This window comes from Cercospora kikuchii (genome assembly GCF_019650295.1).
Source record: "Cercospora kikuchii DNA, contig_00004, whole genome shotgun sequence".
NCBI classification, from domain to species: domain Eukaryota; kingdom Fungi; phylum Ascomycota; class Dothideomycetes; order Mycosphaerellales; family Mycosphaerellaceae; genus Cercospora; species Cercospora kikuchii.
Window position 1 is genome coordinate 4,029,923 of NW_025408585.1, and position 13,302 is coordinate 4,043,224.

General features: G+C 53.3%; 1 protein-coding gene across 1 annotated transcript; it reads right to left on the minus strand.

Moving 5' to 3' along the window:
* Positions 1-278: 278 nt before the first annotated feature.
* CKM354_000778100 (uncharacterized protein) lies at positions 279-1,634 on the minus strand (the record flags this gene model as incomplete). The annotated part of the gene is made up of 2 exons (XM_044803139.1): positions 279-1,484; positions 1,548-1,634. 2 exons carry the CDS (start codon positions 1,632-1,634, stop codon positions 279-281), a joined length of 1,293 nt encoding a protein of 430 aa, XP_044659074.1.
* Positions 1,635-13,302: the final 11,668 nt, after the last annotated feature.

Here is a 13,302-nt window from a genome sequence, read left to right on the forward strand (position 1 = left end):
CTCACCCATCCCTCTGCGCCCTAATGCTTACTGGGAAGCTGCAACATCGAATCAGCTGCAGGCTCGCAAACCATGGTACCGAACCATATTCTTCGGCGCGTTGGCGTAGCTGAGTAGTTTCCTCAAACACACAGCAATGTACTGCGCCGCCGGAGTATCGATGACTGGCATCGAAGGCAATCACTTCCCGCGAAAGCTGTTCGGACTGAGCAACCCTGATCCCTTGCATTGGATGCACTTTATGACGAATGCTTTCTGGCGAAGACGCGCCCGGCCACTCATGGCTTTCGAGTGAGATCTTCCGCCGTCGATGACGAGCTGTTGATCTGAGCCTCCGATTTCCCGGTTGTGGTCAACAGCTGACCAGGAACACTTGAGATACCAGCGTATTGCCCATGGCTAACAGCGTTCTTTGGCCATTCCATCCAGGCCGCGCATGGAGATTTCGACAACAAATTGTCTACCACCGCAACGATTTCTTGGCCGCCTCCTCTCACCCACCAATGCCCTTGAATATCCAACTGGTACAACAGGACACCAAAATGGGCGAAGAGTAACAGCGCCGCGTCCTTTCTTTCGTTTAGACGGGAGAAGAATGTTTCAGAAGTCGCGTACACCCAGAGAAGTGGGCCAGCTGAACTCTTATGCTCACTCCAGTCGGCAATCCCTTCGTGCGTTGACCCTCGCCGCATCGTATGTGCATAGCTTTTGCGAAGATTGTACAGTGTTTGATCATATAGTTCTCTGTCATCGTCATCGGCCCAGACTGATCCCAGACGACGTAAATGCTCATCTTCGGGACATGGATCGCGTTGAGGATCCAGGTCGTCCCAATTTGCATTGTGCAGAAGAGGGGCAAGGTGGCCGAGCCGCACGCGGTCGTACGTGGGTGCCAGCAAGACTTGCACTCCGCGAACCATTGGTATCCAGGTAGCGCCTAGTACACGTTGCTCGGCGTCATCATCGCTCTCCTTGCCAAAACGAAAGTTCAGGCACAGCACTATGACCACGTTGATTGTGGCGCAGGCGAACAGTGCTTCGCATACCTCGACCGAGAGCTCTGGGATGCGGTGTATGGTTTTGTGGAAGTCTCCTAATGCCTCAACGTGATGGTAGACAGCATCATGCCAATAACGAGAGCTGCGTGCAGCTGGCTCCTGATCGGCCAAATGGAGAGCGGACAGGGCCAAGATGGCGTGGAGGACGAAGTGGTGCTTGAAGCCAATTCGGGGAAATAGGTCTTGCCACAGATCATGGAGTTTGGGAGATGCATCGATACTCCGACTTCCCACGCGAGTCCAATGATGCAAAAGGTAAAGATCATTCGCGCTCAGAGTGATGCTGTCATTGTCGAGAGTTCCAGCAGGTGATTCGGCCGGAGTGGACGGCGAAGCAGTAGCGCTTACGACTTCCACTTGCTCCTTGTAGACACACTCGTGGTCATATCGCTCACACGCGAGACAACGTGGCCTGGTCTCATCACACTGCCGGAGATAGTCAGCACTTTGTGACGCTACAGGGCCAAGGTATAAGAAGGGCGCTCCTACCTTGATGCGGCGTCTTCTACATTCTTTGCAGCCGTTCCTTGACTTGCGGTGCGGTCTTCGTTTGCCCTGAACGGCGATTTGGGACATTGTGTGGTACAAGTCGATACCAATGGGTGTTCTTGCGTGGCGTTAGTGTGTGTTATAAGTTTGCGAGATACGAAATACGATTTACGCCGAGAGAGAATCAATGTTGAGTCAGCTCTTGATGCCTCAGGCTGCTATGGCGGATTTTTAGTATCAAACCTATAATAACTTAAATCTAGAAATGAACTTTACCTATTTTATCTATAGTATATTCTAGTAACTAGTATCGCTTTAGTCTACTTTTTTAGATAGTTTTAGTAGTAATTATTATAAGCTAATACTCTACTAGGCTCTACTATAAGTTTTATATATTAGTTCCTGTTGTGAACTGACACTCCACTGGGCCCTGCTGTGAGTCATGTATATTGGTTCCTATATACCCGGGACCCCAGACCCTGTATACTAGCCCCTATATAGTACCATTCGATAGTGTAGATAGTTTTGTATCCTCTTTTGCCCGACAATACGAGAGAGGGTCCCTTAGTGCCCCCCGATAACATGCGACGATACGCGACTTCGTAACAGGTTATGAGCCCGGGTTAGCGCTATTGTATTCCAAGCTCCGATAGAAGGCGAGGCGCGGTTCACCGACAGAGTACGGAAGCCGAAGGCAGGACAACAGGAACGCTATTGGCAACAGCGAGACACCGAGCTAGAAGAGCAAGGAAACAGCCCGAGCTGTGGCTGTATAAACAGGGACAGTAGCAGCAGAGACTGCGCCAGGAGCCTGCGGGTGAAGACAGGCACACAGAGGAAGGACTGTGCCCTCTGTGCTCAGGGACAAAGGACAATGTGCCCCTGTATAAAGAAGGAGCAAAACCCTTTCCATGGTTAAACATGAGTCCCAGATTGCAACTGGGTGTAGGACCCCATGGACCCTAGCTGAGGGACTGAAAACAGCGGTGCAGCTGCATGCAGAATTGCAGCCAGCCCACCTGCAGCTGAGACCAAATGCAGAAGAGAGAAGAGCATTGAGGAATGATAGTTAGAGTGAGGACACCAAGACAGACAACAAGGGGAGAGGATGTTGCAACAGAGGGCTGCAGAAAGTGTAACAGCAACCTGCAGTACACCAAACCTGCTGTTGGCAGAATAACACTTCAGAGACTGCACCCCAAGCTGTCTGGATTAGTACCTTATCTCTGGTGCTGGGAGAACTTGCCAACTCTCAAAGGAAGATCTTGCAGTAACCAAAGGCTTGGTTTATACCAGATATGTTATGTTCAGGGAGGAAGCAGTTGCAAGGCAGTTCTGACATGGACTGCTGATGGCTCATAACACTTCAGAGACTGCCTGAACCTCTCACTACCTCTGGAGGCCAATGGTGAATCCAGGATCAAGAGGAGTCATGAACCTACCTTTGTCTTATGGGATAGCTACAGGAAGTCCTGAGCTGGAGGGTGCCAAAGTGGTATGCTCCCTTGATTCCCATATGCCAGCAGGAAAGCACGGCTGCTTGATGGCCGGATCATTCCAACAGGAGGCTCTAATCTGAGGAGGGACAGAGGGTGACCCATGTATAGGAAGAACCCTGCAATCATTTGACTTTTCCCCGCTTTGATTCTCCTTGGGACAGAAGGACAACTTTCCATCTGACCCAATACTAATTCTACAAGACTACAATGGATACTCAAGACAAATCCTCCGGACTTCAGAAAAGACCATGCCCAATCCTATGCAAGGACAATGCAGAAGGATGGTTCAGAAGGATGGAAATCTTCTTGAGGGGAGAAGACCTGTATCACACAATCTCCCATGAGACACACACACCCATCACCCCAAAGTCACAGTACAAAGCAATCTGGTGGATATCTTTGTGCATAGGGGAGGATGATGAAGAGCTGGTCTCAGAACTCCAAACTGCAAAGGAGGTGGCCTTTGCAGCCCGAGCTGCATCATCAAGAGGATCATCATCTCACAGAGGAAGAAGATCAGACAGCAAGATGTCTGACAGACAAGGACTGAGATGCAAGCTATGCAATCAAGCTGGGCACTATGTTTCAATCTGCCCATACTTGGAAATGGCCCAAGGAATAATAAAGGTGGTCTCTGAGAACAAGATCTCAGACTCAAAGGCCTTGGCCCTAGTTGCACATGATCAGGATGATGATTGGGATGAGGAGGTGGATTGAACAGCCCCAGTGCACTGTCAAGGGGAGTGTTGTGAACTGACACTCCACTGGGCCCTGCTGTGAGTCATGTATATTGGTTCCTATATACCCGGGACCCCAGACCCTGTATACTAGCCCCTATATAGTACCATTCGATAGTGTAGATAGTTTTGTATCCTCTTTTGCCCGACAATACGAGAGAGGGTCCCTTAGTGCCCCCCGATAACATGCGACGATACGCGACTTCGTAACAGTTCCTATATGTCACGGGCTGGGCCCGTAGACATAAGACTGCCTGGAAGTCGGCGGAAGTTAGTAACGCCGGCCCCGGCTCACGTGCGCGGAAAGCACGGGAGCGCCTGCACACTTGTACGCTCGAAGAGAGAAAGCTCTCCCTTCCTCTCTTCGAGCTACGTCCTGTCAAAGAGGGCTACCTATAGGGTAGCACAGTGTCTGTAAAGCCTGTCCGTAGCACTCTGTACCTGTTGTGACATCACCTACCTTTCCTGCCTGCCCCCGCCCGTGACACTACGTAGCTCCTACCCTTAGGTGCTGTCGCACTTCCGATGTCCCAGCGACCGTCGCCTCCTCAGGCGGTAGATCAGCCTGCCGACCTAACCCAGTATGTACAAGAGAGCCCTACCGAGTGGCTCTTCTACCTCCGCAACCTCGATGCCTATATTTCAGGCCTCGAGGAGGAATTGCAAAATGCACGCGAGAGCGCCCAGGGAGCGCAATCGCTAGCCTCCCGATACCAGAAAGAGCTGGAGGATAAGAACGCTATTATCCAGTATCAGGGACAAGAGATTGAGGCCGCCCGGCGCCAGGCCTTCGTCGCTGAGGCCGAGAGAGATAGGGTGTTCGCTGCTGCGCGCGAGAACCCCACGCCTACCGTACCTACGCCCGACTCTCCACCTGCTTCCGCTACCGCTAAGGCTGTTCAAGATGTTGCAGCAAGAGAGACTACGCCTGCTCTTGCCACACCTTCCAAGCTATCTCTTTCCGAACGACTCCCCGACCCGGCCCAGTTCAACGGCGAAAGGAAGGACCTCCGCCGTTTCGTCCAGCAGATTTACGCTAAAATGACTGCCAACCTGGACCGCTTCCCCTCCGCTGCCTCCCGCCTTACGTACGTTGCCGGCCGCCTTCAAGGCGACGCGTATAACCTCCTGCTACCGAAGATGAAATATGGCGTGCCTCAGTTCGTCGACTACCCGCAACTCCTCGAGTTCCTCGAGTCTGCCTATGGCGACCCCGACCGCATCCAGAATGCCCAGAACGCCTTATACCGCCTTAAACAACGCAACCAGGAGTTCAGTACCTTTATCGCCGAATTCGATCGACTTGCCCAGGAAGGAGAAATGGCCGAAGAAGCCCTAGCTCCGCTGCTTACTCAGGCTATCTCCCGTGAACTCCAAGATATGCTCCTACATAATGAAGCCCCTACGCAGGAGTACCGCGCCTATACCCGACACCTACAGAAGCTCGATAACCGGTACCGCCAACACCAACGCCAGACCGAACGCCCCCGCCTACCGACGAACTCGAATACTCGTACCGCTGTGCCCGATAACCGCCCTCGCACTCCCCAGCCTACCCGTCAAGAAAAGAGCCCTATTGCGAGAGCTAAGAACATAGGCGACCCTATGGACCTAGACGTAGGTCGCAAGACCGACAAAGAGCTTGGGAACTGCTACCGCTGCCACAAACCCGGACACCAAGTCGCCGGCTGCCCTGAACCCGACCGTCGCCCCCTAGCTATTCAGAGGCGCGACGCTGAACGCCGCCGCACAGCTGCCGCTATATCTCCCTCGAGAGGCCGATCCCCGCCGAGCCCGCAACGCACCAATTCTCCCCCCTCCCCTCCGCCGTCGGAAAACGGAGTACGCCTGGCTTCAGTCGCAGCCCGGCGTTAGGTCCGCGCAGCCCTGTTCTGCCTGAAATTATCCGTGTCTCCCGTTCCTCGATCGAACCACTACTTGCTGTTCCGTATAAACACGACCGATCTACGTCACCGAAAATCCCGTTCTCAATCTCCCTGCAAGGGAGGATTGTCTCCGACTATGCTTTAGTCGATACTGGTAGCGAAGCCTACGCAATGATGGACCTGCAATGGGCTAAGGCCCAAGGCCTTAGTATTCAACCTCTAGAGAAAGAGGTTATTATGCTTCCGTTTGACGCCGATAGCAACGCCGAAGGGGTAGCTATCCGCTATGGCACCTGCTGTATGCTCCGAATTAACGACCACCTAGAAGAGGAGGTCGTTTTCCGCCTTACCGAGATAGGAGGTAGTCCTATTATCTTAGGATACCCGTGGCTTGAGGTCCACGATCCCGATATTCGCCCGAGCCGCTCTACCCTCCAGTTTAGGAGCGAATACTGTAAGAAGCACTGTTCTGTTCCAGCCGAGTCCCGACCTGTCCAGATGTATACGAAACGTCTTCCCCGGATCCAGGAAGGGAAACGCCAGACTGTCGACGTATTCAGGATATCGTTCCAAGCTGCTACGAAGTACGCCGCCCCGCCTATGCAACAGAGAGGATACCGCCTCTGCTATACGACGATCGAGGACCTACAGTCGATATTCACCTCCGAAGAAAAGGCCGATATCGAAGGACAGCTGCCCGAGTGCCTCCGTGACTTCAGCTCTATATTTTCTCCGAAGCTAGCCGACCAGCTTCCCCCGCACCGCCCGTACGACCACGACATTAAGCTAAAAGAGGGCGCCGAACTGCCATTTGGCCCTTTATACGGAATGTCTCGAGACGAACTGCAAGCTTTAAAGGAATGGCTAGACGAGAACCTCCAGAAGGGCTTTATCCGACCAAGCTCTTCCCCAGTCGCCTCCCCTGTCCTATTCGTTAAGAAGCCCGGAGGTGGCCTACGGCTCTGCGTAGACTACCGCGCGATAAACGAGCTTACTGTTAAGGACCGATACCCGCTCCCGCTAACGACCGAGACTCTGAACAACCTAAGCGGAATGAAGTACTTTACGAAGATCGACATTATCTCTGCATTTAACAATGTGCGTATGAAGGAAGGGCAAGAGTACCTTACTGCATTCCGGACCCGTTTCGGACTATTTGAAAGCCTCGTTATGCCTTTCGGACTCACCGGCGCGCCGGGAACCTTTCAGCGGTTTATTAACGACACTCTGCGCGAATTCCTCGACCAATTCTGCTCAGCCTACCTGGACGATATCCTGATTTATAGCCGGACCCGGGAAGAACACGAGAAACACGTCCGAGCTGTCCTACAGAAGCTGCAAGATGCAGGTCTTTACGCAAAGCTATCGAAGTGCGAGTTTTTCCAACACGAGACTAAGTTCCTAGGGATGATCGTTGGCCAAAACGGCATCCGGATGGACCCCGAAAAGATCCAGACAATCCAGAACTGGCCCGAACCGAAGAATGTTACCGACGTCCAGTCCTACCTAGGGTTTGCGAACTTCTACCGCCGCTTTATACGGAACTTCTCGAAAATCTGCCAGCCGCTTACAGCTCTTACGCGCAAGGACACTCCGTTCGCCTGGACTCCCGCTTGCCAGAAAGCCTTCGACGACCTAAAGCAAGCCTTCGTAGAAGGCCCGATACTCGCCCCGTTCGATTGGACTAAGGAAGTTATCGTCGAGACCGACGCCTCCGACTACGTGTCCGCCGGGATCCTCTCCCAATACGATAACGAAGGAATACTACGACCTATCGCCTTTTTCTCAAAGAAGCATAGCCCTGCCGAATGTAACTACGAGATCTACGATAAAGAGCTGCTTGCTATTATCCGCTGTTTCGAAGAGTGGCGCCCTGAACTCGAGGGAGCCGAACACCCGATCAAAGTCTTGTCCGACCACAAGAATCTGGAATACTTTACGACGACAAAGCAACTTAACCGCCGTCAAGCGCGCTGGTCCGAATTTCTGTCCCGTTTCCGCTTCCAGATTACCTACCGACCAGGGAAACAAGGCCAAAAACCCGACTCTCTGACCAGGAGGTCAGATGATCTGCCTAAAGAGGGGGATGAACGCCTACAGCACCAGAGCCAAACGATTCTGAAACGAGAAAACCTCCCTGCCCCTAGGAAACAAAAACGAGTATCGTTCTCCGACCAGGTTACGATCTATACGCTGCCTACGCCGGAACCGCAGCTATACGCCTTCCCAATCCGAACAAGGGAACAGTCCCCGCCGAGAGACGCTATTAGTGCAGTACAGATCCCCGAAGAGCTCCAGGAAACGATAAGGCAAGGATACCGAACCGACGAGACCCTCTGCGAGATAATAGACGCAATACGAGAAGGGAAAAGCCGTTACCCGACGATCCAGCTCGCGCAGTGCGAGCTACGAGAGGACCTGCTCTTCTACCGAAACCGACTCTACGTACCGAACAACGAGGAGCTTTACGACCAAGTTCTCCGCCTCTGCCACGAAACCCCAGCTGCCGGACACCCTGGAAGAGCCCGCACGTACCAGATCGTATCGAGGGATTACTACTGGCCAGGTATGAGCGCGTATATCCGCCGCTGGGTCCAGAACTGCCATGTCTGTAGTAGGATTAAGCCTAGCCGACAACGTAATCGAGGACTCCTACAACCGTTACCGACACCCGACCGTGCCTGGGATTCGATCTCGATGGACTTTATTACACACCTGCCTAAGTCCGAAGGGGTCGACGCTATCTTCGTAGTCGTCGATCGCCTTACGAAGCTACGCCACTATGTCCCATGCCTTACGACCGACGGCGCCGAAGAGATTGCTCGCCTGTTTGTTAAGAATATCTTCCGACTCCACGGGAAACCGATTAACATTGTCTCTGATCGGGACGCCAAGTTTATGTCTGACTTTTGGAAACACCTTACGCGGAAACTAAGGATTACCTGCTCCCCATCGACTGCCTACCACCCGCAGACAGATGGCCAGACCGAGAGGCTAAATGCAGTCCTCGAACAACACCTGCGTGCGTACGTTTCGTACCTACAAGACGACTGGGTAGAATGGCTACCGCTAGCGGAATTCTCAGCGAACTCAGTATTCTCCGAAACTACCGGCTTGTCTCCGTTCCTAGCTACCTACGGTTTCCAACCCCTCCTAGGAACCGAAGTCCTACAGCATACGACCGACGCCCCTGCGAGTCGAGAAGCAGAATCTTTCGTCGCAGATATGAAGGCGATTACCGACTTCCTAAAGGCCGAGACCAGCCTCGCACAGTCCCGATATGAAGAGGCTGCAAATCGGCACCGTAGCGCCTCACGCAAGTTCTCTGTTGGAGAAGAAGTCTGGCTCGACGCTAGGAATATCAAGACCCTCCGCCCTACGAAGAAACTTGACTGGAAGAACCTAGGCCCGTTCCGCATTCTTGAGGTCAAACCGTATACCTGCCGACTAGACCTGCCAGCGACGATGAAGCTGCACCCGGTGTTTAACAACGATCTGCTTACTCCTGCCGCGAACAACCCGCACGGCTATCAGCGTACGCCCCCGTCGCCGCCCGTTATCGTCGACGGGGTCGAGGAATGGGAAATCGAAGAGATCGTCGACTCGAAGGTCGACCGCCGCGGCCGCGGTGGCAAAGAACGACTGCGTTACGTAGTAAAATGGAAAGGCTACGACGTACCGACTACAGAGCCTGCCGATACGATTATCGAGGATGTGCCACACCTCGTCCGGAACTTCCACCGCCGGTACCCGCTCAAACCAGCGCCCCGCCAAATGCCAGTGTAAAGAGCAAAAGTCGGCACGACGTTGAGACACCGCAGGTGCTATCAACGTTATGCATAGCCCGTCGAGGGTTCGAACCTCGAGCGTCAAGCATGGCAACCGAAGAGACAGACGTTGTGTCTCTCGGCCTACACCTGTGCCCCAGACCAACTGGACGAGCTGACTAAGCACGATTCCTGCCGCAGTATAATGCCTGAAATCCGTTGGACGTTACAGACTTGCGCTAGCATACGGCTGCAGCGATAACCGCCAGAGGTTACACGAGCCCACTGGAGTCGAAGATCTTCCGCGCATCCAGACCCCGGAAAAAGTCACATGACTTCTTGGCACGCCCGCCTGCTCCGCCAACTACCCCCTCCGACCGGTCGCGACCCGAATGTACACCCAACGCCGCTGCCCCGAACCGACTCGAACGCGTGACCCCGAGGAGATTGACCTCCCCGCCGAGAATGGCCATATCTCACCCGTCGTCGCCGGGAAAAATGTCCCGACTTCATCGCCCACCTGCACATGACCCGTGCTACGCGCCTACAGCTTGAACCGCTCGAAATCCGATACTTGGTTCCTGCCCCCAACGAGGATTGAACCCGAGGCCCCAGATTCCTGCTGGACAATCATAACCGCTGCACCACGGAAGCAACCCGAATTCTGAAGAGTTATGTTGGATCTGGAATCTTCTGCTCGCGACCAATCAGACAAAACTGACTATGGGGGTCCCCTCCGGGGGGTTCCTGTAAATTGAGGGGCTGCATATGAGACTGGCCTGACCACCCAGTGACTCTAGTGCAGTAAGAGGGCCGTCCTGACCACGAAGAACTGTGTACAGTAAAGCTCCGGTATTGTCTTTGGATTCTATGTACTAGTCGCAGCAACGATGGTGGATTGGGTTCCTCGAGCGGGCTGTACATACCAAAGGCGATACCGTGGAAGGCTCCTGCTTGCAGGAGCTAACCTGTTTGCTCCGCTGTTGCAGAGTATCTGTCCTGTTTTGTTCTGCCCTCGGGTAAGACCCGAGGAAGAGGAGCTGCACGCTGCCTAGGAAGGGAGTGCGCTGCACTCGCCCTATTTTGAAAGAACGTGACTCGGAGCGTCACTGCTAGGAAGGGAGTAATGTCACGGGCTGGGCCCGTAGACATAAGACTGCCTGGAAGTCGGCGGAAGTTAGTAACGCCGGCCCCGGCTCACGTGCGCGGAAAGCACGGGAGCGCCTGCACACTTGTACGCTCGAAGAGAGAAAGCTCTCCCTTCCTCTCTTCGAGCTACGTCCTGTCAAAGAGGGCTACCTATAGGGTAGCACAGTGTCTGTAAAGCCTGTCCGTAGCACTCTGTACCTGTTGTGACATCACCTACCTTTCCTGCCTGCCCCCGCCCGTGACACTATATACCTAGGACTCTAGACTCTATATACTAGCTCCTATATAGTACTATTCGATAGTATAGTGTTACGTCCTGCCGGTCCGTCGGCAGCCTAACCCTAATCTGATATGGGGTTGGCCTAGGAAGTGTCGATCCCCGCAATGTCCTCGTGGTATATCAGAGAAGGTCCTGAAAGGTTTGTAACATAACCCCAAGAGAGTTGTATTGAGTTGAGCACGAGGCTCCTTGTCACGGGCTGGGCCCGTAGACATAAGACTGCCTGGAAGTCGGCGGAAGTTAGTAACGCCGGCCCCGGCTCACGTGCGCGGAAAGCACGGGAGCGCCTGCACACTTGTACGCTCGAAGAGAGAAAGCTCTCCCTTCCTCTCTTCGAGCTACGTCCTGTCAAAGAGGGCTACCTATAGGGTAGCACAGTGTCTGTAAAGCCTGTCCGTAGCACTCTGTACCTGTTGTGACATCACCTACCTTTCCTGCCTGCCCCCGCCCGTGACACTCCTATCCTACGGTAAAGAGCGTCGTCTATATACTATCCCTAGAGAGCGGTTAGAGCGCTTTCTCCCAAGCCGCTCTTTCTGCTCCGACTGAGCAGCTGTCCATCACGTGACAGAGCAGCTCCCTTTGCCAAGCCCCTGTCTGCTCCAGAGTGTGAAGCGAGTGGCTGTGAGCGTTCCTGTTAGGTTATGAGCGGGATGCTGATGACCTAAGATCTCACTAAGCAGAAGCTTGAGCTCGATCGGGATTTGAGCTTGTCGGGTAGTCTAGAGGAAGGTAACGAAGTAGGAAGATTCACTTGATTCCAATCAGTGAGATAGAACAGTGAGTTGTACGCGATGACTATCTAGAGAGGCGATACTCATCGCTCGCTATATACAAAGGAGAATCCCAGATGTTCTGGGATCGCTCGAGAAGTCGTGATCAATCATCACCTCGAGTGAGTATTGATCACTTCAGCACTGCCAAGGAATGATCGGGTGCAGCCAGGCCCTCGTTGCCTCAGGCACCCTGTTGTTGTGCTTTCCTTGGCCCGTCGTGTCTTCCCGATCATCCACTCTGGAGTGAGTGGCTTTCGAGTGGGGCGCTGCCTGAGCCAATGAGCGTGGAGGTCGAGGCGGCTGTGCTCTCGAACCGTAACACCATCCCCCTTCTGGCCTAGCTTCGTCCCGAAGCTCTGAGGTCATAAGGTTTGGGTAAGCTGCTTCTTGTTTTCCAAAGATGTCTTCTTCTTCTTCCCGCAACCGTCTTCGCCTCTACAAGGAAACTATCGCCTTTGGTTCTCCGTCGGTCATTCCTTGCGACCATTGCTTTCTGAACGGCCACGACTGTATCGTTATGGAGGGATCGTATCGGCTGAGATGTGCGGAGTGTGTAAAGCGGGGTCGCAAGTGTGTGAACTTGTCATGGGAGTCGTTGGACCGGACTCGGGAGGAGTATCGAAAGAAGGTTGAGAAAGATGAGGAAGAGCTCGCTGTCATTCTAGCCAGGCTCATGCGCAACAAGAAAATCTTGAGGCAGGCGGAGGAGCGGGCGAGAAAGAAGGCCCTGTGCCTGCAATCTGAGATGGAGGAGTCTGGGGAATTCGTCGAGGACGAGGACGTGGATTGTCCAGCGGCGGATGCAACAGTCGGTCTTTCTCCCGCCGTCTGGTCGTCGCTTGATTTTATTAACAACGCGATCGACCCTTCTGGCGTTGTTCCTGGTGGTACTGCCCTGGAGGCCGGTGGCAGTTCGTAGGGTTGGTTGGTCCTATGCTTTCCAGAGGAAATCGCTGATGAGCTTTTGGCAGTTCGTGAGGTTCCTTCGAGGTTCCCAGGTACTTTCGGACTCGTCGTACCCTTTCCATTTGACTAGGAACTTCTGGCCCCTTTGGTCTAGGATCTTTTCGACTTCGAACTCGTCTTCTTCTTCCGGCTGGAAGTGGAATGTTTCTTGGCATGGGGTTTCGGCGTCAGCGGGTTCCAGTAACGATACGTGGAACACTGGGTGGATCCTTGCATCCCTTGGTAGCTTGAGTCGGTAGTTGACTGGTCCTTTGACTTCGTCAATCAAAAATGGTCCGACCTTGACGTGATCCAACTTCTTGGTCTTCTTTCTTGTCTTCAGATTTTTGGTAAGAAGATAGACCTTATCCCCCTTCTTAAGCTGAGGTGCCATTTTTCTTTTTTCTTGCCTGGACTTGGCGACTGTCTTTTGCGAGTCTTGGATGCGGTTTTCGAGTTGTTTGTGTATTTCTTTCATGTCTTTTGTTGCAACCATTGCTCTTTCAGCTTGGGGATGACTATGCGGGTTTCCGAACAGGTTCGGATTTCGTCCATAATTCGCAAAGAATGGCGTAGCCTGCGTAGTCTCTGATTTGTGGTTGTTGAGTGCTATTTGTGCCATGGGGAGTAGTGTAACCCAATTGTCTTGTGCGTGATTGATGTAGTGTCGTAAGTATTGTTCCAGGGTTTGGTTCGTCCTTTCCGTTTGTCCATCT